Source organism: Sus scrofa, chromosome 10 (assembly GCF_000003025.6).
Source record: "Sus scrofa isolate TJ Tabasco breed Duroc chromosome 10, Sscrofa11.1, whole genome shotgun sequence".
NCBI classification, from domain to species: Eukaryota; Metazoa; Chordata; class Mammalia; order Artiodactyla; family Suidae; genus Sus; species Sus scrofa.
Window position 1 is genome coordinate 47,912,238 of NC_010452.4, and position 26,410 is coordinate 47,938,647.

General features: G+C 45.6%; 1 protein-coding gene across 15 annotated transcripts in view; it reads left to right on the forward strand.

The window, feature by feature from the left end:
- FRMD4A (FERM domain containing 4A) overlaps positions 1-26,410 on the forward strand; it is a 664,082-nt gene that overhangs the window by 527,371 nt on the left and 110,301 nt on the right. For all 15 annotated transcript variants that reach the window (XM_021064221.1, XM_021064222.1, XM_021064223.1 and 12 more), the window contains 3 exons: positions 12,138-12,194; positions 13,144-13,166; positions 25,657-25,740. In XM_021064221.1, the coding sequence (XP_020919880.1) occupies positions 12,138-12,194; positions 13,144-13,166; positions 25,657-25,740 (164 nt within the window). The remainder of the gene's footprint in view (positions 1-12,137; positions 12,195-13,143; positions 13,167-25,656; positions 25,741-26,410) is intronic.

Sequence of the window (26,410 nt, forward strand, 5' to 3'; positions counted from 1 at the left end):
TGCAGTAAGCTGCTGAGTCCTGCATCCTCCAAGTCCTTCTTTCATTCACTTTTTAACGCATTAACATTTATTTTTATCTCAGTCATCTGTGATGTAGTTTTAAAAGTTAAGTGATCTTAGAGGGTTTTTATGAAAAAGAGCCCACCTCCCACGTCCTACTGCTTCCAGCAGTTTTAGCTGTTTCTTCTGGTCGTTGACTGTCTCTACTTCTGGGTTTTGGTTTGTTTTCTATTTTGGGGGGGTCAGCATGTGGAAGTTCCCAGGCTAGGGGTCAAATGGGAGCTGCAGCTGCCTGCCTATTCCACAGCCACAGCCACTCAGGATCCGAGCCGCATCTGCAACCTGCACCACAGCTCACAGCAACACTGGATCCTTAGCCCACTGAGCAAGGCCAGGGATCAAACCTGCATCCCCGTGGATACCAGCTGGGTTCATTACCACTGAGCCACGGAGGAAGCTCCTATTTCTGTTTTGTTTTTGTTTTTTTTTTTTTAAGTGATTTTACTTTTTAGTGCTTTAACGCTATTACTGCAGTTCTTTCTTTTTTCTTTGTTTTTATAATCCAATGAATTTATTATATTTATAGTTGTACACCCATCATCACTGTATATCTAAATAATTGGCACGTGGTGGTATTCCTTGAGTGATCCATTTCTGATGCAGTCCTCACCTGTTAAGGTAGATGAGGGTTGAGGTCTTCTCTGCAACCATTCCACCCATACTTTCCTTTTCCAGGTTTCCCAGCATGGTGATAGCCCAGTTCTGGGTGAGAGCCAGAACCGTCAGCATTACATTATTATGACTAATCCAAGCAGCATCCTTTGGTTGTGATGCCTTTTTTAGACAACCAGTTATTTTATCTAAAGGTAGTCATTGCCTTGCTGTTACTTGTTTCAGGGTCTCTGCACCCATCAGTATTTTTCCAAAAGGTACAGATTCCCAAAAGTCCACCAGGGTTAATTTGCATATGCATCAGATAATCCAACTGTTCCTCTCTGTGGCTTGGTTTTTCTCATTTCTGCCTTCGTTGTTTTCCCCGGGACCTCCCTTTTGGAGCCCTCCGTCCTGCTCCAGGCTGCACGTGGCCTCGTTCATGGCCCTCAGGCCCAGGATGCTCCTTCCGTCCCATCCTCACCCCCGCTCTGGGCAGGGTGCTCTGCTTCTTCCTGGACCTCCTGTCTTCCTCCTGAGTTTTGGGGGGGGGTTTTGTTTGTTCGTTTTGCTTTTTTAGGGCCACACCTGCAGCATGTGGAGGTTCCCTGGCTAGGGGTTGAATCGGAGCTACAGCTGCTGGCCTACGCCACAGCCACAGCCAACACCAGATCTGAGCTGCGTCTGCAACCTACACCACAGCTCACGGCAACACCGGATCCTTAACCCACTGAGCGAGGCCAGGGATCAAACCTCCAACCTCATGGTTCCTAGTGGGATTCGTTTCTGCTGCGCCATGACGGGAACTCTGTCTTCTTGTGTTTTGCTTTATGCCATTGTTTCCCTGGAGAACATCCTGCCGTAATCCAGAGAAGGTGGACAGGGGCCATAAAATGTTGGGGTCTTTGCGCATCTGAAAGAGTCTTTGTTCCACCTTCGTCTTTGAGTAATAGTTTGACTGGAAGTGGAGATAAGGGAATGTTTTCTCTCAGAATATCAGAGGGGTTGCCTCGGAGCCTTGGAGAGCTGCTCTGGGGGCGTCTGCTGTGCTCACACTCTATTTGGACTCACGCTCACCTCCACCACCGGCAACAGGATCTTTCAGGATTTCCTCTTTATTCCTCTTCATCTGAAACTTCAGGGTGTGTGCCCAGAAGTGGGTCTTTATAAACCCACTATGTTGGGTATCCCATGGGTGCTTTAGCCTGGAATCGGATTCTGCTTTAGTTCTGGGAGGTGTTTTGTATTCTTTCCTTCTTTTTTCTTTTTTCTGTTTTTTTGGCCAACCCCGACATTTGGAGTTCCCACACCAGGGACCAAACCTAAGCCACAGCTGCAACGTAAGCCGTAGCTGCAGCAATGCTGGATCCATAACCCACTGTGCCGGGCTGGGGATTGAACCTGCGTCCCAGCACTCCCAAGACGCCGCCAATCCCACCGCGCCACAGTGGGAACTCCTCGCATTCCTTCTTTGATGATGTCTGTTGCCTCTGTGCTCTCCTTCTGGAGCTCCCGTTAATCCAGTACCCGACTTGGCCTCCTGCTTCAATACCTGGTTTCTCTTATTTTCCATCTTTGTCGTTTTGTTTTACTTTATGGGCGATTTCCTCAATGTTACCTTTAATCTCCTCTCTTGACTTTCCAACCTTTGCCATCATGTTTTGAATATCCAAGACTTCCTTCACATTATCTGATTTTTCTTTGTATACTTACAATCCTATTACTGTTTTTGAACCTAATAGGCTCATCCCTCCAATCCTAGTAATTATCCTGCCTGTTCTGTGTGCTTGCTGTTTCTTCCGATTTCTTTATTTCTTTCCTGTTTCTTGATTTTGGTCTCCGTGTTGCCTGTAGGAAGCGTTCCAGCCACATTTAAGAGGGGCCTCACTCCAAAGCTGCGAGTGCCCAGGTGGAGTCGGTCAAACCCCTGGGACCATCCCTGTGGAGTGTCCCGGAGGAGAGCTGGTTCTTTCAGTGGGAACCCCAGGCATCAGTGCTTGGTGTTTTTTTCTCGTGGTGATGCATTGTCTCCAGAGGATGTCATGTCTTACTTCCCTCGAGGATGTCCCCTCCCACTTCCAGGGTCTGGGGGAGGGGGTGGCCTCCATTGCGATGTAACCCGCTTTGCGTCCCTGAGATCTCAGTTCACCTCATTCCAGCTTCCTGTGCATCTTCTCCAGAGAGCAAACCTCTGTTCTCTTCAACAGCACAAAAGTAGAGAAGGGTGTTTTGTTTCGTTTGTGTCTTTGTTTTGTCATTTTTCCCCCAACCACGCGTGCCAGCCCCCACCCCCTACTCTTCCTTCACCAGGAAACAGAAAGCCTAACTCAGTGAATTTCCCGCTCACTTCTCCTTGCTTTACGGTCCCTGACTTTATACCGAAAGAGCAGGAAATTACAGTCAGAATCTGTCCAAGTTGCAGAAAGTTAGAATCTGATCAGGAGGGAGCAGAAGGAAGTACTGGACTGGGTCACAGACACCCCACGTGGCCACTTGTTCCAGCAGCATCTCTGTTGTGTTTTGACTCACGAAGGGGACCAGTCGAGGAGGGAAAGGAAACTTATGACCAAGGGTGGCTGAAACTCATTTAGAGATGTGTGTCTGGATCTGAGGGACCCCAGGGGAAGTCAGCCTGGGGTGATGTGTGTTTCCTGGAAGCAGAGCTTTCCTGCCAAGCTCTCCATCTGGTCGCCTCTCTCTTTGGATATAGCTTCCAGTGTCCACTGGAGAGGCCCATCGGTCAGCCGCGAGGGGGGCAGTGGACTTGTCAGACTAGAGGGAATGGTGGGTGGATGTGATTCTAAACTCAGCTCTCCCCCCACCTTCAGGGTTGACTCCTGCCTGCTTGGAGTTCTCCACTGACAAAGCGAGATTTCTGTTAGACATTTTCAAAATTGTTGATAAACTTTCAAATGCTTTGCAAACAGCAAAGGCTAAGCCATAAAATACCAGGGCTTTTTTTTTTTTTTTCTTCTTTCTTTGCATTAAAAAAGTTTTTATTGGTATTCCCACTGTAGCCTAATGGAATCAGCAGCATCTTGGGAGCACCGGGACACAGGTTTGATCCCCAGCCCAGCGCAGTGGGTTGAGGATCCAGCATTGCCACAGCAACAGCTTAGGTCTAAACTGCGACTCTGATCTGATCCCTGGCCCAGGAACTCCATGTGCCTTGGGGTAGCCAACAAAAGAAAAAAAAAATATTATGGAAGTTATAGGCATTCAATATAGTGATTCACAACTTTTAAAAATTATACTGCATTTATAGTTACTGTAAACTATTGGCTATATTCCCATGTGTATGCTATATCATTGTAGCTTATTTTTTTTAAGAGTAAAAACCCTGGGAGTTCCCACTGTGGCTCAGTGGGTTAAGAATCCAACTGCAGCGGCTTGGGTTGCTGTGCAGGTGCAAGTATGAACCCTGGCCCAGCACAGTGAGTTAAAAGATCTGGAATTGCCGCAGCTACAGCGTAGGTCAGAGCTGTGGCTCGGGTTCAATCCCTGGCCCAAAAACTTCCATGTGCCAAGGGTGTGGCTGGAAGAAAAAAAAAAAAGCGTAAAAACTCTTCATTTTGTTGGCGTTCCATTGTGGTTCAGTGGTTAATGAATCTGACTAGTAACCATGAGGTTGCTGGTTCAATCCCTGGCCTTGCTCAGTGGGTTAAGGATCCGGCGTTGCCGTGAGCTGTGGTGTAGGTTGCAGATGCGGCTCGGATCCTGAGTTGCTGTGGTTCTGGCGTAGACTGGCGGCTACAGCTCCGATTGGACCCCTAGCCTGGGAGCCTCCTTATGCCATGGGAGCGGCCCAAGAAATGGCAAAAAAAAAAACAAACAAAAACCTCTATTTTATTTACTAATTTTTTATAATTATTACTATTGTCTCTTTTTGGCTTTTTAGGGCTACACCCGCGACATATGGAGGTTCCCGGGCTAGGAGTCAAATTGGAACTGTAGCTTCCAGCCTACACCACAGCTCACAGCAACACCAGATCCTTATCCCACTGAGCGAGGCCAGGGATCGAACCCACACCCTTGTGGTTCCTAGTCGGATTCGTTTCCCCTGTACCACGATGGGAATTCCTATTAATTTATTTTTACTTGAAATATAGTTGATTTACAGTGTTGGGTCAGTGTCTGCTGTGCAGCAAAGTGATTCAGTTGTACATCCATATATATTCTTTTTTATGTTCTTTTCCGAAATGTGCGTGTTTTTCAATTTTTAAAATGAAGGAGTCCATGAGATTAGAGGGCTGAAGGTTGTCAGGGACATAAAGAACTCTGAACTCCAGCTTCCAGGGCTCCTCAGGCCTCAGAGGAGTGATTTGATACTTAACATGGCCTGAGGTGGCTGAAGTGAGGGACCGGCCAGAATAACTGGCTGCGCTGTTAGGAATCTCATGTTTGAACGGAAGCGGTCGACGTCCGCTCTTTCAATACGTCCATCACATTTCAGCGGTTGATCTCAACACTTCATCTGTCTGACCACAAAAACCAGAGAAGCAGGACCCATGTCCCTGTCTCAGGGTGGGCAGAGATGTGTCTCCTTAGGTTGGAGGGAGCATCGGCCTGAGCATTTGTCCCTAAGTTACACATGAAGTAAACTAAAACTGTTTACAGTCACCTTCCATTGACCTGTCACCGACCTGGGCGTATGGTCAGTGCTCAGTAAATTGTTTCCAGTTGATTACTTTCCAATTCCAGGGAGCAAGGGTTTGCATATTTCCTGGGAAATTACCACGTTCCGAGCCTACACATACCCACGGAGAGCAGACCATGTCATAACAAAGAAGCTTAACATTCCCCCTTTATGTGTGCTGGCGTGGGGGGGTGGGGGGGGGTGTCCCTGTCCAGCCTTCCCTTCCAAGATGTTCCCATTGAACGGAGAGCTTCACACGTTATTGAAGTTCAAACAGTCACCCCTGGGCCACATTTGCTCCTTAGGTCTAAATACCATCACTCTTGCTGAAGTCGAAATCAGCAACCTTTATCCAAGGTCTTCAAAGAGATTTGCTAATGAGCAGATGATATCATCTCATCTGAAGATGAGAAAAACAAAGGCCCAGACTCAAGTCTCACAGAACAAAGGAACCAACATATCAACATTAGTCTCAGCCTTATAGAACCCCAGTCCGTATCGCCTAGACTGATGATCGCCAGCTCTGCGTGTGTGCGCACGTGACAGAGAGAGGACAGGGAGGAGGAACGAGGGGGACTTTTGCCTTCAACCCTCTAGAGGCAGACTCACTCGAACCCATCATCTGGGCTGTGCCCGTGACCTGCACAGGAGAGAGGCCTCTGCCTCGTGAAACAAGCTGTATGCAGTGGACGGTGAGAGAAATGCTCGCACCACAAAGTGAACGAGGGCTTGCTTGACAAACATGAACCCCAGATAAACACGTGCTGCAGACAAACATGAAGTGACTTGACCAATGGAACCTGGCTGAGGGCTGAGAAAGAGGAATTGTGCAAGATCACATCAGCCTCGTCCTGTACCCTAGCCCCTCGTTGCTGGGGGCACCCTCAGAGCTGTAACAAATTATGCAACATGGAACAGTCACAAAGGCACAGGGGAGCTGAAGCTGGGCATCGCAACCCACTCGGATGACATACACAGTGACCGGTAAATACACATGTAGACCACAACGCTGCCCACCTCTTTTAAAAAAATAAGACCTGGAGTTCCCTCTGTAGCTCTGCAGGTTAAGAACCTGACATAGTGTCCGTGAGGATGCGGGTTCCATCCCTGGCCTCACTTAGTGGGTTAAGGGCCTGGCATTGCCAGGAGCTGTGGCGTAAGTCACAGATGCAGCTCAGATCTGGCATTGCTGTGGCTGGGTGTAGCTGGCAGCTACAGCTTCAATTTGACCCCTGGCCTGGGAACTTCCATATGCTACAGCTGTAGCCCTAAAAAGCAAATATATATATTATAATTAATTATATATAAATTAATTGTATAATTATAAAATAATTATATATAAATTAATTATATGATTACAAAATAATTATATATAAATTAATTGTATAATTATAAAAATAAATTTAAAAATAAAAAACAGACTGTAAAAAGGATGGCCAGAAACCATCATCTTCAGACGCGCTATGCGCGAAGAGGAAGATGGTTAGGGTGGTGATTTCTTAGGAAAACCTTTGGGCAGCCCTGCAGGCCATTCTCCTTGAACTTTGCAAAGGTCATTTTCCCTGATATCTTCTCAATCTACCACGTGGTGGTGCATCATCTTTTCTGTTCTAATGCTCTCATTAATCTCCCGTGAAAGCTGGAATCTCGCTTACCCCTGACCGTGGAGGAATGTTTTGCATTAAGAGGCCGGCTTGAGGCCGAGGACCACCCCCAGGGCCCTGGAAGCAGGAAATATGACGTGCCCCCCACCCCCCACGCCCTGGCCCCGTCCTCAGGACTTTTGGAGAATGTCCATAACACCTGCCGCTTGGGCTTCTCCTGGGGCTCTTTCGTTGACACACTTGGAGCCCCTCAAAATGGAAATCTTTCCGAGAATATTGTTAACCATGTCGCTGCTGATCAGTGACCTCAGCCTTCTTCCTTCGGCACCTTCATCACCTGGGATGAAACCTGCCAAGGCGAGGAAGTGGCGCCATGTCTGAACACACAGGCGCGCGCTGCAGGCTGCCACGTTTGGTCTCTCCAGACGGTGTTGCCCAAGATCAGAGAAAGCAGGACGTGTTATGCAGGAGTAAGCACAGCAGACGGCCGCGTTCACTCTGTGACATCACTTTCCCTTCTGTCAGCGACGCCCCCCCCCCCCCCGTACCAATGGGTCTCAAGATAAAATGATATCATGCAAAATAATTCCATGCCCACCAGACCACCGTGATGCCCAGGAAAGACTCCGGCTCAGCAAACAACCCGCCGACACCCCTTCTCAAATGGCTCTCAGAGTCCTGGGGACACAGAGGACAGTGACACTTCCAGCCCATGGGTGGTGCCAGATGGGAAACTTCCACTTCCTTGAAGGGCCTTCTGGTCCCCATCCTTCCCCCATTTCATCCTCGGTCAAGGGGAAACCCAGCCCCCCAGGAAATGCATGGGAGTTCCACATACACACTATGTGGCCTTGTGCCGCTCATTTGCTCTGCTGGAGCAGAAACACTTGAAAGAAGCTCTGCCTCTGGGTTTGAGAGAAGCCAGCTGGGGGAAAGACGGAGATATCTTTGGAATGTTCTGTGGCAGGTGGATTCTGGAAACATCCATTCACTCCTCTACATGGGGTGCTCAGGACTCAGGGCTTGGGGTGCAGCAGGAGGTGTGTGGCATGGACAGGGCATCTAGAGCTCCATCCCATTGCAGGGGAAATTTAAAGATACATTACCTGGGAGGGCCAGGTATAAATGGGAGAAGGTATTGTAAGCAGGAGGCATCAGGGAGCCAGGCAGACACTGCGAGGTAGGGAAGTCTGTTCTTCACCATTAGCAGAATCTCTTCCTCCCTGTCTCCGTTCCAAGATTGGTTCTTATAAACACCATTTAGAGCTCTGACCTGAATCCTCTGAGGACAGACAAACAATGCAGCAATTCTTTTTTTTTTTTTTTTTTTTTTTTTTACAGCTGCACTTGTGACATATGGAAGTTCCCAGGCTGGGGGTTGAATTGGAGCTGCAGCTGCCAGCCTGTGCCACAACCATAGCAACACCGGATCCTTAACCCTCTGAACCACAACACGAACTCCAATTCTTGAAGTCAATAAATGTTAAATAGAAACTGTAAGAAGTCATCCTGCACCCTCTTTCCCATCAGATTTTGCAAGAGTGATAAAGTCTGGGCCGCCTCCTTCTTCACTGTTTCCCTCTTACTGGCCACGTTCTGACTCTTAGTGGTTTTAACATCCTCTCTGGGAGATGGTCAAGGTCAGAGAAGGTTGAAAACTCACCCCAGTTAGAGGTGCTAGTTCCCACTTACCCAGAGGACAAATATGGTGCAAGAGAACTTGGATACATCAAGTTCAATGTCTAATTGAGCATTTCCTGTAGCTCGACTTTGAACAGTGGTACATTGCAGCTAATGTTGGCCCCATGATCAGTGTGCAGCAGTCTCCCCTGGAACTGCAGAGTGGGCTGTGCAAAATCAGGTTAAGTAGAGAAAGACTGCCCTCTGCCTTCCCACCTCTGCCCTCTCCCCCCAAAGATGTTTCCATTTAGCAGATGAGTCAAATATTGAACTGAAAACGATGCTCACACTTAACAGAGTTATTCGTGATGTTTGGTTTTGAGTTGCCCCTTCGATGCCTTGCCTAGGAAGTTAACTATTAGCCCAGCGTTGACCATTGCCTGCAAGGCTGGTGTAAATGTTTAACAGAGAGCACATACCGACATGCTGGCGGGTACAGCCCAGCCACTTTAGGAAGTTGATCAGTGGGAATGGAAAGGCACAGAGTGCGAGTAGAAATGATCCATTGTGAAAACCGTGGACATGTTTCTGTTCAGTCATTTGTGCACCATTAAATGATTTATATCCTGATGGGACTTGGTCATCCCAGGACTGTCATTACAGACATTCCTGCACATCCCAGCCCTGACAGTCTGTACCAATTACAGCGACCATAAACCTCCTTAAGCTGGGGAAGCATAAAGAATTATTGTCCTCGGAGTTCCCGTCGTAGCGCAGCGGAAACAATTCCAACTAGGAACCGTGAGGTTGCGGGTTCAATCCCCAGCCTCGCTCAATGGGTTACAGATCAGGCGTTGCCGTGAGCTGTGGTGCAGGTCACAGACACGGCTTGGATCCCACGTTGCAGTGGCTCTGGCGTAGGCGGCAGCTACAGCTATGATTCGACCCCTAGCCTGGGAACCTCCATATGCTGTGGGTGTGGCCCTAAAAAGACAAAAGACAAAAAAAAAAAGTATTGTCCTCGGTTCTTCCCGATCTCTCGTTAGTTCTCCTAGCCCACACTCCAGGATGGTTGGGGGGCAGACATTTTTATCCATCTTTGAAGTTCCTAAGCCCAAAAGAGCCTGTGAGATATCTTTCCCTCGAAAGACACAGGCTGGCTTCAATGCATTGTTTGAAGCCACAGTTCTGGACCACACAAAAATAATTAGAAAATCCATGGATCAGAGTTTGGTTTATAATTCAAAGAAAAGTGACTCTCCTCTTAGCTACCGGTGATGCTAGATGTGGTTCTGAGGTGACCGTGGCCAAGACTCAGTCCTGCTTGACTCTGGGGAGCGGATCCCCTGCAGAAGGTCAGATGCTCAACAAGAAGTTGGGAGGGTTTCCAGCCCCATCACAGCTACTTGAACCTCGTGACTTTGGGGAGTTCTTGGATGGTTTTTCAGTTTCTGTTCTGTGCCACCTGGGTCTACGTCGGTCCTAGCTTTCATTTTCTTTTTTTGCTTTTTAGGGCCACATCTGCAGAATGTGGAAGTTCCCAGGCTAGGGGTCGAATCAGAGCTGCAGCTGCTGGCCTACACCACAGCCACAGCAACGCCACATCCAAGCCTTGTCCGTGATCTGTGTTGCAGCTCGCAGCAGTGCCGGATCCTTAACTGACTGAACGAGGCCAGGGATCGAACCCGCACCCTCATGGACACTATGCCAGGTTCTTAACCTGCCGAGCCACAGTGGGAACTCCTTTAGCTTTCACTGTCTATACTCTAGTTACTCACTGTAGGATCTGATACTATTAAGGAGAGACAAGAAAGGTGGACATTTTGACTTGACCTTGACAACAAAGGTACGTTGTCAGTTTAGTTATTATCTTTGCATGCTGGTGGACTTCAGGTTTCCCTCTGTCTTTTAGATCTGAGCTGTATATAAAATACAGAGTCATGCACTTAAAATTTTTTTAGGAGGGTAGATCTCATATTACACGTTGCTACCTGTCCTCCCTCCTCCAAAAAAAAACCATACAAAGGGACACAAGGAAGCTTTTGGAGGTGATGGATGTTTATTACCTCAAGCATGGTGATGGCATCACAGGTGTTTGCCTGTCAAAACTCATCAAATTGTGTGTATTAAATATGCAGTTTATTTCATTAGAGTTGAGTTGATGTACAGTGTTGTGTCAGTTTCTGCTGTACAGCAGAGTGACCCAGTCATACACACATATATATTCTATTTCTCATATTATTTTCCATCATGTTCTATTCCAGGAGACCGAGTATACTTCCCTGTGCTGTATAGTAGGACCTCATTTGCTGATCCATTCTAAGTGTGATAGTTTGCATCTACTAACCCCAAACTCCCCATTCATCCCACTCCCTCCCTCTCTCCTTTGGCAAACACAAGTCGGTTCTCTAAGTCTGTGAGTCTGTTTCTGTTTTGTAGATAGGTTCATTTGTGCCATTAAATGTGCTGTTTCTTTCTGTATCTGTTACACTTCAGTCAAGCTGTTACATAAAAAGCAGAGTTCCTGTCATGGCTCAGAGGAAATGAATCTGACTAGGATCCATGAGGACACAGGTTCGATCCCTGGCGTCGCTCAGTGGGTTAAGGATCCGGCATTGCCATGAGCTGTGATGTAGGTCACAGACATGGCTCGAATCTGGCGTTGCTGTGTAGCTGTGGTGTAGGCCAGCAGCTGTAGCTCTGATTAGGCCCCTAGCCTGGGAACCTCCATATGCTGTGGGTGTGGCCCTTAAAAGCAAAAAAAGAAAAAAGATCCTCAATCAGTGCTGACTAATAGAACCTTCCACAAGGATTGACATGCTCTGACACGATGGTAACCAACAGCTATCTTGAAGTATTAAGTACATGAAAGAAAGAAATGTGGCTGGGGCAACTGGAAAACTCTGCTTTTCATTTTATCTAATTTAATTTTATTTATTTATTTATTTATTTTTGTCTTTTCCAGGGCCGCTCCCACAGCATATGGAGGTTCCCAGGCTAAGGGTCAAATTGGAGCTGTAGCCACTGGCCTACCCCAGAACCACAGCAACTCAGGATCCGAGCCGCGTCTGCAACCTACACCACGGCTCACAGCAACGCCGGATCGTTAACCCACTGAGTGAGGCCAGGGATCAAACCCGCAACCTCCTGGTTCCTAGTCGGGAGTTGTTAACCACTGAGTCACAACAGGAACTCCTTATTTAATTTTAATCTAAAGAGTCACAATCTCATTATAACCTTTTCTTCCACAAAGCCTTACTCCTGGCTCTGAAGTCAAGTTTACAAAGAAAAGGCAGTTGGTTATCAAGTGACCTTACTCCGTCCATGAAGCAGATTAACAGACTGGTGAAAGGCTGGGGACGTTCTTTGATTTCTCATGAAGAGTTAAAGATGATGCCCTTGAGTGTTCGTGTAGACCCAAGACCACTGGGCCCATTCTGGCTAAGAGCTGTAAAAAGGACAGCAGGGAGCAGTTGTGTCCACGTAATTCAGTGACGATCTCCTTAGAATACTGAGATTCTGGGGAACACCTCAGAAAAGGAAGACCATCCTCTTCGGGGCCAGAGATCATCAAGAAATTGTCATTCGGGTACCAAACTTACCTTCCTTGTTGGTTTGCCTTTCAGGAGCTGATTGATGTTGACAGCGAAGTGGTGTTTGAATTAGCCTCCTATATTTTACAGGTAAGTTGTCTCCCCAGACAAAGATGTGAATACGCCAGGGCCATGCACCGGGGGAAAAAAGAGGCCTAGGGCTTGTCCATGGCCGTTGCTATATCCACTGGCTCTTTATTCCTTAATTATTTTTATCCACAAGCCAGGAAAGAGCTGCTGGGCAAACTATACCGTGGCTGTTCACAGGGTCTTTTCTATTCTCTCTGTTCTTCTCCAGAATTTTAAAACAGCATTTCTCTGCAAAGGAAAACTGTGTGTATAATCTGAAATTGGGGGAAACGGAGATCATTCATTGATCCCCTTTCTCCAGGTCCCTGGAGAAAGCCAAGTAAAAAGCAGGAATTCATTGCCAGGAGCATCATAGTCACGAAAGAGGAGGGAAAAAAAAAAGACCTTTAGCTTATGCAGAAAGAGGTATTACTGAATATTAGCAACGAGGGCAAGATTAGAACCGCTAGCAGGATAAATTGAAATGATATCATTTGTTTATTCCTTCAGTAAAGATTTACTGAACAACGACTATGTTCCAGGCATTATGTTAGAATCATTACAGGTTCCATGGTCCCTGCCTCCGAAAGCCTTTTGTCTCCTCAGGAAATAGCCCACAATACAAGACAAAACAAGTGAAAGTAACACAAGACAGAGACACCCAGACAGCCCTACCTCATCATCTTTAAACTGCAAAAAGTTAGACCCGGGTTTAGAAGTGGAAGCGTTCCTCTTGTCTTTATGGAATGACTTTCTTTGTATATAACTTGCAAACGTTTATGCATCTCATATTCCAGTGGTAAATACCCATGTCCTTCCTTGATTTTATTCCTGTAGCAGATAGGACAGAAGAGCAGTCTGTCACTTGGGCTGATTCAGTGGAGGGGTGGTCGGGACTGTACATTGTATTTTGAAGACTGTAACGTGGCATCACAATGTTTCCCTGATGTTGACTTTTCTTCTTCCGCAGGAGGCAAAGGGAGATTTTTCTAGGTGAGTTTACAAAACTTTTTGGCTTAAAAATGTATTCTGTTGCATCTCTCTTAAAAGAAACGATTCTGTCCATTCTTCATAAGAGGGCCGTTGAGTAAAATTGTATATTAATAATGAAATCCAATTCCCAACTTACCAATGGACACATCAGCAGTTCCCTTGTGGCACGGCAGGTTAAGGATCCAGCATTGCCATAGCTGTGACGCAGGTTCAGTCTCTGGCCCGGAAACTTCCACATGCCTCGGGCTTGGCCAAAAAAAGAGAAACAACAGAAGAAAGAAATAGGTACAGCTGGCAGAGAAAACATGGTAATAGCAGGAGGATTTCTGCACCAAATGAAAAGCCTGGATATTACTAACAAGCCAGGACTAGAACCTACTCTCACATGTGGCCCTTGTACTGAGGTCTGTCCAGGTGCCTGGGCGTCTTGGTGGAGCCTTGAATCATCATGATGGTATGAAGTTGACTAGAGATAATTCCGTAGACATGGACATCTTTTTTTTTTCTCCTGTTTTGTCCCCAACCCATAAGGGACAAAATGCTGGCTCATAGGAAGGTGTCTTTCATGAAAGTGTTATATATACCCCACTTCTATTTTTCCCTCCTTGTCTGGATATTACATTAGGAGAGAATATAAACAGACTTAACCGCCGGGAAGACGGTACACCACTCAAATGACCCTGGAGATCTCAAACTTCAATCTCATCCTTCTTTTCGTAAAGCACAGCCTGTTGACCAGTGGGGCTGAATTTCCAGTCTCTCCTGGTTAGTCCTGGAGACATTACAGAGCCGGGGGTTATAACCATCCACCAACAGGACCATCTGCTCCAAGGCAGACATCACTCCCAGGTTCTGTTTCATTGGACTCCCCTGAGGGGGGGTCCAGAGAGCCCATTCTTTAGAATCGAGGTCTAGAGACATGTCCAAGAAAACACCCTCAGGGTGTAGGATCCCTGGCCCATTGATAGGAAATTAGCTAAATTGGCACGAAGAAAAGACACAGGTCGTACCTGTGCTCCATGAAGGAACCTGGGTGTTTTCTCCCATCTTTGGGGATCTGATCAGTCCACGCAGCCTGAACTGTTTCACTCACCCCTCTGCCTCTACTGGTCCAGCTTTGTCAAGTCCATGCTGACTGGTTTTTCATGTCTTAGTGGCCCTCTCTCTGCTCCCTGCAAATTTCTGAGCAAAAGCAAAAAAAATCTTCTACCATCTAAAACAAAGGTCAGCAAACATTTTCTGGAAAGGGCCAGACAGTCAATACTTAGGTTTTGCAGGCTACTCTGTCTCTGTTGCGTTCCCTCACCTCTTCCTTTCTAAGTATAAGAGCAGCTGGAGACAGCAGGTGAGCAGATGTGTTGTCAGCGTTCCAATAAAACTTTATTTATAGACTCGGAAATCTGAATTTCATAGACATTTTTATGGACCACAAAATAGTCTTTTGATTTTTTTTTTCCCAACCCTTTAGGATTTGTTTCTTACATTTTTTTTTTTCCCCAACCATTCTTAGCTCACAGGCCACAGAAAAAAAACAAGCCAAGGGTGGGCTAACCCCTGATTTTAAAATATAGTCTCTCCAGATCAGTATGGTTATTTGCATAAAGTGACCTCCAGGACCCTTTTATTTTGGTTTCCCAAGTTCTTGCTGTGAAACAGAGACAATCCATTTTTTTTGGGGGGGGGGGGCGAAGGTTTATTTATAGCCTTAGCAGGAGACCTTGTACATTGTAGGTGGCCAACAACTGTTGACCAAATGGACTGAGTGAAGGGTTTTCAGGATCTAGAAATGATGCTTTGTTCTGGTTTTCTTGGTTAGTTCTTTATGTCCTTCCTTTGGTATGGGAATCTGGGGCTTTTGATAAGTGCAGGTTCATACCTACTTGTAAAGATCTCTGTAGAGGTCCATGAACAATGGTTGACCAACCACAGATCCAGCGGATTCCTTCGTCTGGTCTACTTTGAAGACATTTTCTCTCCCCCACCCCTGCCCCCTTTTCTTTTGCCAGCTCTGAACCCTGCTGTTCATATTATTTATTGTTGAGAGTGACGGGACAGGATGGAATGTGAGCTGGGAGCAGCGTCATGTGGCCCCAGCAGATCATGAGAACGTGGGGCCACGGGCATGGATAATTGGGGGTGGGGGGGAGGGCAGGCCTGGCCTGCAGTTCTTCACGGCCCCCTAACGAGCTTGTGGAATGCCAGCTTGTTGGCTCTAGAGAAACAAAGGATCCTGGTTTGGGTCCATTTGTCAAAGTGTTCCCTCGCGGTCTTGTCTGTAGCAGCAGCTGTCGGGGGTGAAAAATAGCTGGTAGGGGAAGAGAGAGGTCAGATACCTTATCCAAAAGGTCAGTTTACCTCCCAGCGTCCAAATCACATCACGGAAGATGGGATTCCCTGATAAACATCCATTCTCTGTACCAGCCCAGGGTCAGTGTGCTTGAGCGGGCAGAAGTTCGGGGATAAGAGCAAGGATCCTAAATTCCTTGAGGAGGCCTCTTCCCTCCACATCTGGGAGAATCCCCACACCATTGACGTTGACCGCATGTGGTTTGGTGGCTGAACATCAAGCCTTTGAGACGTCCCGTTCTCGCAATTTAGTATCAGAGAAAGTTCATTTTGCGCTGTTAATGGTTAATGCCCGACACTACAGCCCTGAATTGTATTGAACTGAATGGCTTTGACCTCTGTGCATACCCTGCAAAAAGAATACGTTTTCCTGAACAGCATTAATAACATGTCAGCTTAGAACACAGAGAGCCCTTGGGAAGCCTTTTATATTATATTCCGCATAGTCCAGGACTTAATTCTGAGATTTCTAGAATTGAGAGCTTCAGATAAGCTTTTAAACTAATGGTCGCCTACAAAAGGCAAAGGAAATCTTGCCTAGCCTGAGGCTCCTGCATCTCTGCCTTCCTAAGAGGCTGGTTTGCCCAGGTTGCTCTTATCCTGTATGTTCACGTTTCAGTGAACATATACAGATTACATTTATGTGGAATGAGTATTACAAACCTACAAAGTACAGGAGCAGGTTCCATAATGTGCAAGAGGAGAAGGATTCTTTTTTACAAAAGAGAGAAGTCGGAAGGGCCGATATATTTTAATAGAAAGAGAGCTAAGTACGGTCATCCCCACTCTTGCTGATGAAACTCACATGCTATTCTATTTCTCCTTTTGGACTGTTTTTTGCACAGCAGACCCCTGAAGGCTTATTCTTACATAACCCCCTTTCCTTGCCAGTTAGTAGAAAAGCTCACTTCCTTGTCTTATTGCACTTGACAATGAAATCGTGGATCCAGTGTTGCTGAAAGAAAATGAGTTGAGGTATAGATAGATAAGGGAGTATTGTCCTTGTAGGAAGAAATAGATGTCACCCGTCTTCATATTCTAGCATATGGTGCACAAATTTGTAAGATACCGTTAAAGGTTGAGGAAATAGTCTTATCTAAAAATAATATTTTCTCCCTTGCGTTATTTTCCTTAGCATAGCATGTGGTCATCGTATTTCATTTCCTGGTACATTGAGGGGGGTATGTGTGAGTGTGTCTGTGTGTATAGATATATATGTATATATTTATAGACAGATAGAGGTATATAAAATGCCCATCAATAGTCAGGAAATCAGTAGAGTTGGCGTTTCTGTTAAGAAACAGTTGAATAACCTGAGAACTGTTCTTCATGGCAGCTCCAGAGGCAAATATTAGCTTGAGAAGGGCCAGCACAGTTTTAAAAACAAGTTCTCCTTTGATAATCACTCTGAGCATTAATCAACTAACACGTCTTCTCAGATTTTATACATACTTTATTCACACAAACTCTGCAGTGACTTAAGTCGGAGCTCTGATTTTTTCTTAATTTTTTTTTTTTTTGAAAAACAGTGGGTTGCTATAGAAAAATAATATTCTCGTCTTTAAAAAGATCAATACAGGGAACACCTCATTTAGTCAATGGAATGGGACATTCAGGAGTTCCCACTGTGGCTCAACAGGATTGTGTCTCTGCCACAGCAGGGATGCGGGTTCAATCCCCAGCCCAACACAGTGGGTTAAGGATCCAGCATTTCGAAAGCTATGTCATAGGTCACAGCTGTGGCTTGGATTCGATCCCTGGCCTGGGAACTTCCATATTCTGCAGGGTGGCCAAAAAAAGACCAATAAACAAACAAACAAAAAAGGACTTTTAAATCGTATAGTTACTTTCTAATTTAATAGAAGACTTATGGCTACGCTAAACTAAGCAAGGTATTGCTTAAACTCGATTTTTTGCTTTTTCCCTCAAAAGGACCTTAACTGAAATCCGTAGTGGTTAATCTCCATATTCAGATTCTAAGAATTGTCTGACTTTCTGTCATCCTTTCTGAAAGTGGGCCACCAAAACAAGAAGGAAAAAATCATTTTAAGCAACATTTTACCAAATCAGTGAATGGATTAAAAATACTTAATGCTGAAGCACATGAATTCCCAAATCACACCTCCTTTGATATCAAGAGTCATCCGTACATTAACAGAGACTAGTAAAAAAAAAACCTCTGGGAGTTCCTGCTCAGTGGTTAACGAACCTGACTAGTACCCATGAGGACGCAGGTTTGATCCCTGGCCTCGCTCAGTGGGTTAAGGGTTCGGCGGCGTTGCTGTGAGCTGTGGTGTAGGTTGGCAGCTACAGCTCTGATTCAACCCCTAGCCTGGGAACCTCCATATGCTGCTGGTGGGGACCTAAAAAGATAAAAGACCAAAAAAAAAAAAAAAAAGTTTGTTACGCAGAATTTTTTGCTAACAGGGTTTACTGAAACCGGATTGGTATCGCCCAGTTACTCTGGATCGTCTGTTGGTCTTTGTTACCGAGAACCAGGTGTACTGATGCTGATCATTAAAGCAGGGTTCTGCTGACATGAGAATTATTAGGACCAGGAAGCAAACAGCACCTAGAAAAGGCAGACTATTAACGAGGTCCCATGTGAAGCGCTGTGACTCGCATTTTGTTTACGTGTTAGGCAGAGCTTGTCCTGTATTTTGGAGGTGATGGAAGGCAGCCCCTTATCTGCAGGCTTTCTCTGCCAAATCCACACGGCCACCAAAGGAAAAAAAGCGAAGCTGTGATTGAATAATGAGGGGTCAGTCTGTGTGACATATGTAGAAAGTCAAAGGCTGGTCCCAAGTGAGAGAATATCCATTATCAGAGTTCCGTGGTCGGTAAGAGGCTGACTGTGACCCTAATATATCAGCCTGTAGGCTTCTAATTCTACTTCTTAAAAATAATAGTAATAATAATAATACTTTTAGAAATAGAGCAACGCATTACTCCAGTAATAGGAATGAATAGCAGTCCTTCCTTAGAAAAGGAAATTGATATTTATCTACATCTTAGGAGAAGAACTGCAGTTTTTATTTGTCCTGAAGAAAAATTGCATAGACTACCTGGTTTGGGGTTTCTAAAAAAAAGCAGTTAGAAGCCAAAACAAAAGGAAAGATCTTTTAATATTTTAACCATGGGACCATGTGTGTTTACTTGTCTAGAAAGAGAAAAGGAAATTTCTGTGCAAAAAGAAAAGTACCCTCTTGAGTTTTGTTGTTTTTGTTGTTCTCTTTGTGAAATCTGTTCTGCCTTTTTGAAGAGCATTAGTGAATCAGTGTAAATGAAATTTGGCTCAGTGGCATCTGAAAATTCCACCTTTGTAGGGTTTTTGTGTTGTGGGGTTTTGGTGTTTTGGCTTTTTTTTTTTTTTTTTTCTTAGCTGTCAGACTTGATGATGCCTTTTAGGCAGTCATCAGAGGAAGAATTTTAGAAGATCAACAGGAAAAGCACACAAAGGGCTGATTTTCTTCTAAAAGACTTTTTTAGTAACATAAACATTTGTGTAGATCGCTATCTTTAAAAAGATGACAACATTATTTTCTTGCCCAGCTGAGAGACAGTATTGAAAGTTGATTCATCTCAGGCAACAATCTATAAAATCACATTTTAGAGTCTACTTAGTATCACTGCTTTGCACTTACATAAGTGGTTTTACTACTGCAAGGCAAAAAGCAAGCTCGGTTTTAAATCAGTATTAGAGCATTTGATCTAATGGGGTCTGTTTTCCCACAGTGTTTTAATTGGCCTCTTGAAAGAAAGCAGCTGGTGTGATCATACAGTAAGAGAAGTAGATTTGCCGAGACTTTTAGATAATTAGTAAAAAAAAAATCTCAGACAGCTGTGTTTGGAATAGTCAACATGTGGAATACAACTTATGTAACCTCATAGTATCTTTAATACCCAAACTTGTGAATTTCCCTATTGAAAAATTCCTAGGGAAAAAAAGGCATCTGTTAAGCTTGAAGTACATCTGTCGGCCCAAAGAAGAGTTTTTGTAGGAAGCATTTAAATTTATATAATTCTCATATATTATTTTATCAAAAAAAAAAGAGAGAGAAATGGGTAGATGTAATTTTTCCCATGACTTATGAAGGACTTTGAGGGAGAAGCAGCTGGAGTCTCTCACACCAGCAGGACCTTTTGAAAGGAACAGAATCTGTGAAATTTTGAAACGAAATGTTCAAGTGGAAAAGTTATTACAGAAAGCTTTGTTTTGTGCACAAAAGTCCATTTTACTGGGCTCTTCAAGGGTGTAATTCACACTTTCCAAGCATAGAAAAGTGTTCAGATAGGACATTTTGCAGGGTGATACTCTTCAGATCCCATGGGAATTGTTTAGCTATAAAGTGATGGAGGAAATTTTGTACTATGACAGCTGGTTTCTTTTGCTAAGCGTTTCTTTAACATCAGTATCATATTTTGGGTCGATCTTGGTAATAGCAAAAAGGTTCACGGCTATAACATTCTGTCAGTTGTTCAGAATTAAGATTCTGACTCAAAAGGATAATGTTGCACAAAATAGGTTGCTTCATCTTGTGGTCTTTGAGTAAAATTATTGTCTCACGTTGTAGGCTATAAAAAAATTTTGGGGGTGGACACCGGTGCCCCTGGTATGTGGACGTTCCTGGGCCCGGGATTGAACCTGTGCCATCACAGTGACCTGAGCCGCTGCAGGGATAACACTGGATCCTTAATCCACTTCACCACAAGAGAACGTAAATTTTTTTTTAAATTTGTTTTGAATGTTACCAGTTTACAACTATGTTAGAAACTCACAGAGTTCCCATTGCGGCTCAGTGGACTAAGGACCTGATGTTTTCTCTGTGAGGACGTGGGTTTGATCCCCGGCCTCCCTTACTGGGTTTAGGATCCAGTGTTGCCACAAGCTATGATGTAGGTCACAGATGTGGCTCTGATTTGACCCTTAGCCTGGGAACTCCCATAAGCCACAGGGTCGCTGTAAAAATAAAAATAAAAAAAATAAAATAAAATTTAAAAATAAAAAAAAATTTCACGGAATATTTCCTGTCATCCTAGAAAAACAAACTCACCAATCAAGAAAGAAATCTTTACTTAGATAAATGAGCCATTAGCATTGGAAATAAAGGCACATAATTCATAACTGTTGGTAGTTTTTGCCCCTGCCTACAGGTGGCAAATTAGTGTGGTTTATTGATCCATGATACAAGTCCAGGAGCCAGAATCCTATGCTGGGACCCCAGGTGCTTCCCTGGTGTCTGCAGAGGGTCACACAATGACAGAAGCCACACCAGCATCATCCCAGCCATCAGCTCTGTGAGCCTCCTGACAGCCTTGAAAGAAAGGCTGTGATAGGAGGAGATAGTGTCCTCATTTGCATTGCTATAACCTGGCTACTTTAACTTGGGTTCCCTCCACCACCACCTAAAAAAAAAAAAAAAAGAGAGGAAAGGGAGGAGAGGTGTTGTTTCCTGTGTGGTTATTAAAAATAGGAAAGAAGGAGTTCCCTTGTGGCACTGTGGACTAAGGATCCGGCATTGTCACTTGCAGTGGCTCATGTCGCTGCTGTGGTGCTGGTTCAATCACTGGCCCAGGAACTTCCATAGGCCATGGACGTGGCCAAAAAAAAAAAAAAAAAAAATCAGCAAAAAAGAGAAGATCTACAGCTCCCCTTGCCCACGTCTTTGAGTTTTCTAGCTGTATCGTACCATTGAATAATACGCATTCACGGTGCATCTCTAAAACTTTGGGGTCCCTGCATTTCCAAATGTTGTCGGTTTTAGATGGTTAATTCAAGGTATCCCGTAACAGACACAGCAACCTCTAGGGTGAACAGCACCCAGAATCTAATCGTTTCCAATTTCTGCACCAGAATGTGGATATTCACACCAGGTGGGAGAGAGACGGAAAGGCCAAATACTGGGTTTACCACTGAGTTGGTTCAAAGACTTTATCTCCTCTTTTTTTTTTTTTCCCCTGTGTTTTTAAAAAGAGCCGCACCTGTGGCATATAGAAATTCCAGGCTAGGGGTCCAATTGGAGCTGTAGCCGCCAGCCTTGGCCAGAGCCACAGCAACGCGCGGGATCCGAGCCTCTTCTGGGACCTACACCACAGCTCGCGGCAACAACGGATCCTCATCCCACTGAGTGAAGCCAGGGATCCGTCCTCATGGATACTAGTCAGGTTCATTACCACTGAGCCGCAACGGGAACTCCATAAAACTATTTCTTGGAGATTTTTGGCTTGTGCAGCTGTGGATAAGGAGGACCCGTAAAACTCTTCTTTGACTCATCCAGTCCCCTGAGAACTTGACCTTCATGATACACTCAGGAAATATGCCAGCGTTAGTAGGATGCTGGCATCACATTACCATGTCTGAGTTTTGTATTGGTCCCTTCTGTGACAGGAGTATCACATTCTTTCTGGCTTTCGTGCTGTATTGTTTTAGGAGCAGGGCACCTTAAAGACGTGGGTTTCAGGAATATTCTTCCACACAAAGCCCATTCTAGGGCTCAGGTTTGTCTTACAAATTATGGACCTCTTGTTTGACCCAAAGGGGATCTTCTGAAAAAAGCATTTCTTCATTTTTTAAAGGAAAACCAGCACCTTGTGGATTTTTGCAATCCTTTTGTCAAATTTAATTTTTGCTTTATTCACTTTATAGTGCCTTGGTTAAATTCGTCATTGCTCTTATTTGTGGCAAATTCCCCATTTGACCTATTGCTAAGGAATCTTGGTTTTCCACAGTAGATCTGTCCAAATTCTCATATTTTATGAGCAGTGTAGGCAGTAGAAGTGAGGCCCGTCATCTCAAAAAATAAAAATAAAACAAAAAGCAAAAACCTAAGTCAAAGACCAACCAGCATTAAGAGACTATTTTTTTATTTTGCTGGCAACATTAGTCACTACCTAAAAGTTTTGAATGAAATCTGGTTAATATTAAAAGTAAAACTTCAGTTTTATTCTCAATTTAGCAAATGATTTTCATAGAGACTTTTTTTTTTCTTTTTCCATAAATGGAACACGAGGAGTTCCCACTATGGCACAGTACAGTAAGAATCTGACTGCAGTGGCTCAGGTCACCACGGAGGCCTGGCGCAGTAGATTAAAGAATCTGGTGTTGCTGCAGCTGCAGTGTAGATTGCAGCAGCGGCTCAGATTCAATCCTGACCCAGGAATTTCCAACTGCTGCCGGTACAGCCATTGAAGAAGAAGAAAAAAAAAAAAAAAAAAAAGGAATATGACAGCTGCTTGAAACAATGAACTGTGTTAGGGTGTTTTATAAGTGGGCATTTATCAGATGCCCTGAACTCTGGGGGAATGTCAAGTGAAAGATCTTGAGAGAGGAAGCTGGGAACTTCTAGCACATTCTTTAGGTTTCAGTTTCCCACCTCTCTGGAGATTGAGTGACCAGGTCTCCCATTAAGGCAGCTTCGTGATTTGCAGGCGGAGTAAAGCCAGATCATCGGACAGGCTGGCCCCTTCTAAGTTATAACAGATGTTTATGGACAGCGGCAAGGCAAATAGGATATTTCTGCATAGTTGTCCTGTGGGAAGTTTGAGAGCCACGGATCCCTTCCAGAATGTAATGGATTTGGACAGGCTTCACGCCTTTGTGATTGCTTGTTGTATTTGTCGGTGTCCCCTTGCCCTGGAGGAGCGCTCCGTCAGACCTAGGACTATCACCAAGGACGTTTGTTTGCCAACAAACATGTATTTAGTGGGTAAGACAATCCTTTCTTTCCCCTTTCAGTTCCTTCCTTCCCCAAACATGCTTTGTGTGTGATGAGTGGGAATAAACCCCAACTCGGGCTTTAGCTGAATCGCCTTTCTTGCCTTCGCATCCTGTAAAAGTTTAACGCAGAGAAGTACCTTTTGATATGAAGGTGCCACCGATGAGTCAGGAAACCCAGTCCCTGTTCTCATAAACAGGGGAGATAAGATCCAGAAACTCACCACTGTAGGCCTCCTGGGTGTTTGAGGACCTGAGTATTTCTGTAAACTATGCCTTAAGAGCCTGAGAATAAAAATTCCAAACTCTGCTTCGGCATTGAATTTTCCTAAACACAAAGAGGCTTCCTGTTTAAAAAGCTCCAGTGGCTGACCATTGCCTCCTGGCTAAACTTGAACTCCGCTGGCCTGGCATGGAAGATCCTCAAAATCCTGTGCCTCACCTGCCCTTTCTTTGGCCTGATTGCCCCTTATATACCACCCACTCTAGTTTATCTCTTTGGTTCACAGTACCTGGCCTCCTATTCTGCTACAGTACGTGGAGAAGGAAAAGGAGATTCCTGTCCTTTTCTCAGGCAGGCCCTGCCCCAAAGCCGGCTTGTACACCAGGGCCCCCAGGGGACTTTCTTCCCTCCAAACTTTTTAATTTGTTGCTTAAATCGATATGATCCAGTACTGCCCATGTGGCCAGTTATCTTTTTATTCGCACTTCTCGTCCCCCGCACTGAAGTGTGAGCATCTTTTGAATGAGGACTATGGCTTATCCTTTTTTTTAACACCCTCTGCACTATTTCCGTTATAGCAGGGCCTCTGTAAATACCTTCAGTTTACTGATTATTAATCAATAAATCCTTGCCACTTAGGTGATAATAGTTCAAGTACTTGAATTTATTGATTTCAGCAGTTAGTTACAAGTTGGGTTTTCCTTCTGGTTGGTTGTTCAAAACCAAGACTCACAAACTTCGCTGTCCCTCTTTCTTAGTCCACTTGAAAAATGGCCTTTCATGGAGTTCCCGCAGTGGCCCAGCAGAAACAAATCTAACTAGGAACCTTGAGGGTACAGGTTCTATCCGTGGCTTCACTCAGTGGGTTAAGGATCTGGCGTTGCCATGAGCTATGGTTCGGGTTGCAGGCATGGCTCTGGTCTGGTGTGGCTGTGGCTGTGGCTGTGATGTAGGCCAGTGGCCATAGCTCCAGTTCAACCCCTAGCCTGGGAACCTCCATATGCTATGGGTGTGCCCTACACAAAGAAGAAAGAAAAATGGCCTTTCTGGGAGCTGCTATCAGGTCCCATCCACTTGTTTCTTAGGCAACACGTACCTGGATATTTGAAGGGTAGCTGCGGAGCCCATGGTTGAAGGCAGCATTTCCAGCTGGGGGGGCGGGGAAGGGGCCACAGAAAAGCACATGACCAGTGTTCCTTCCTTCCTGCGTATTTACCTGCTGAGCTCCTAGCTCATTGCTTTTTGAAGCTGCTGCCCAGGATCCGTGTGGTCACTGTCTGTCCTGCTTTGTATGAGCAGCACGGAAGCTGCATCCATAGCCCAGATCAGAACTGTGGATGAAGGCATGCTCCATGGGGTGACCTTAGGCATTTTGCTGGACCAGGGTAGAGAAACACCTTTATACACCAGCACCATCCCAGTGGATGCTGCTCATTATCTCTGGAGGTAGACAGTGGCGGCCAGCACCCAGGTGCCCTGTCCCAACGGGGATGTGGGGCCACTGAGTGCCCCCCCGGGGGGGGTCAGGTCTCTGACGACCCCTGGTTAAACTAGGAGAATTGAAAGTAGACCTCAAACCTGAGCATATCTGCGTATGCAGGGGAGAAAAAAAGAATTTCAGGTCTGGGACCCCAGGCCTAAGACCCCCCCCGCCACGAGTGCCCATAAGCCATGTCACACTTTCAACACCATTTCCAGATCTTGTCAAAGGAAAAAGTTATGTGTCGTGTTTCGTACCACGTTTTCCAGTGTGTGGTCAGTCCACGGAGAGAAAACTGACTTTGTGGGTTATTGAGGGTAACAGCTTCAGCAGGAAGCAGATGGGTTGTCCATTCCTGGAGCCCACCGCAAGGCCTTCAGGAGCTCCCATGGGGACACTGGCGACCCTTCATGCTGCCCGAGGAGACTTGTCCGTGTCCCCTGGGCATGCAGGGCTTGGAAGGAACCCACAGGCATCCGAGATCCCTCTGCCTTCCCTGCCTGCCCTCTGCACCAGGAGGGGAGGCCGCTGGGCTCTGCATGCTGTGTGTTCCTTTGTGTGTCTGCTAAGTAAATAAGTACAAAGAAAGCCCCGGTTTTCACTCATGGGAGGGCGGATGTGGGGTCCCTTGGATGCAACAGCTGGACCAGATCGCCTCACGTGGCGCGGTGGCTTTCTCTGAGGCTAAGGGTGTTTCTGCCCCTCTCTGTCTGCCCCTGTCTTCCAGCAACGAGGTGGTGAGAACAGATCTGAAGAAGCTGCCAGCACTTCCCACGCAGGCCCTGAAGGAGCACCCCTCACTAGCCTACTGGTAAGCCCTGTCTGCATGCCCCAGGCCACCCCCCCCAACCCCAGAGGGGCCCTTTCCTGGGATTGTGTCGGTCCACCCTCCCTGCCGCCATGGGGTCAGCCTCAACCCCAATCAGAGGGCAACTCCAGACCATATTCAGTGGCTTGAGTCTTCATGAAACTATTTTCTGCATTTATTTAAAATATGTGGAATGTGTGAGACCTCTTTTCCTATTTTCTTTCTTTCTATTTTCCTCCTTTTTTTCTTTTTGCTCTTTCTTTTTAGGGCTGAACTCATGGCATGTGGAAGTTCCCAGGCTAGGGGTTGAATTCCTACACCACAGCCACAGCCACACAGAATCCAAGCTGTACCTACGACATATGCCACAGCTTCACTGAAGGCAACGCCAGATCCTTAACCCACTGAGAGAGGCCAGGGATCGAACCCACATCCTCACAGACACTCTGTTCAGGTTCTTAACTTGCTGAACCACAATGGGAGCTCCATATATTTTCTTTTGTTAAAAAAAAAAAAAAAAGTCTGCTGAGGAGTTCCCTTGTGGTGCAGTGGATTAAGGATCCAGCATTACTACTGCAGTGGCTTTGGTCACTGTGGTGGCGTGGGTTCAATCCCTGACCCAGGAACTTCCACATATGCTGCGAATATGGCCAAAAGAAAGAAAGAAAGAAAT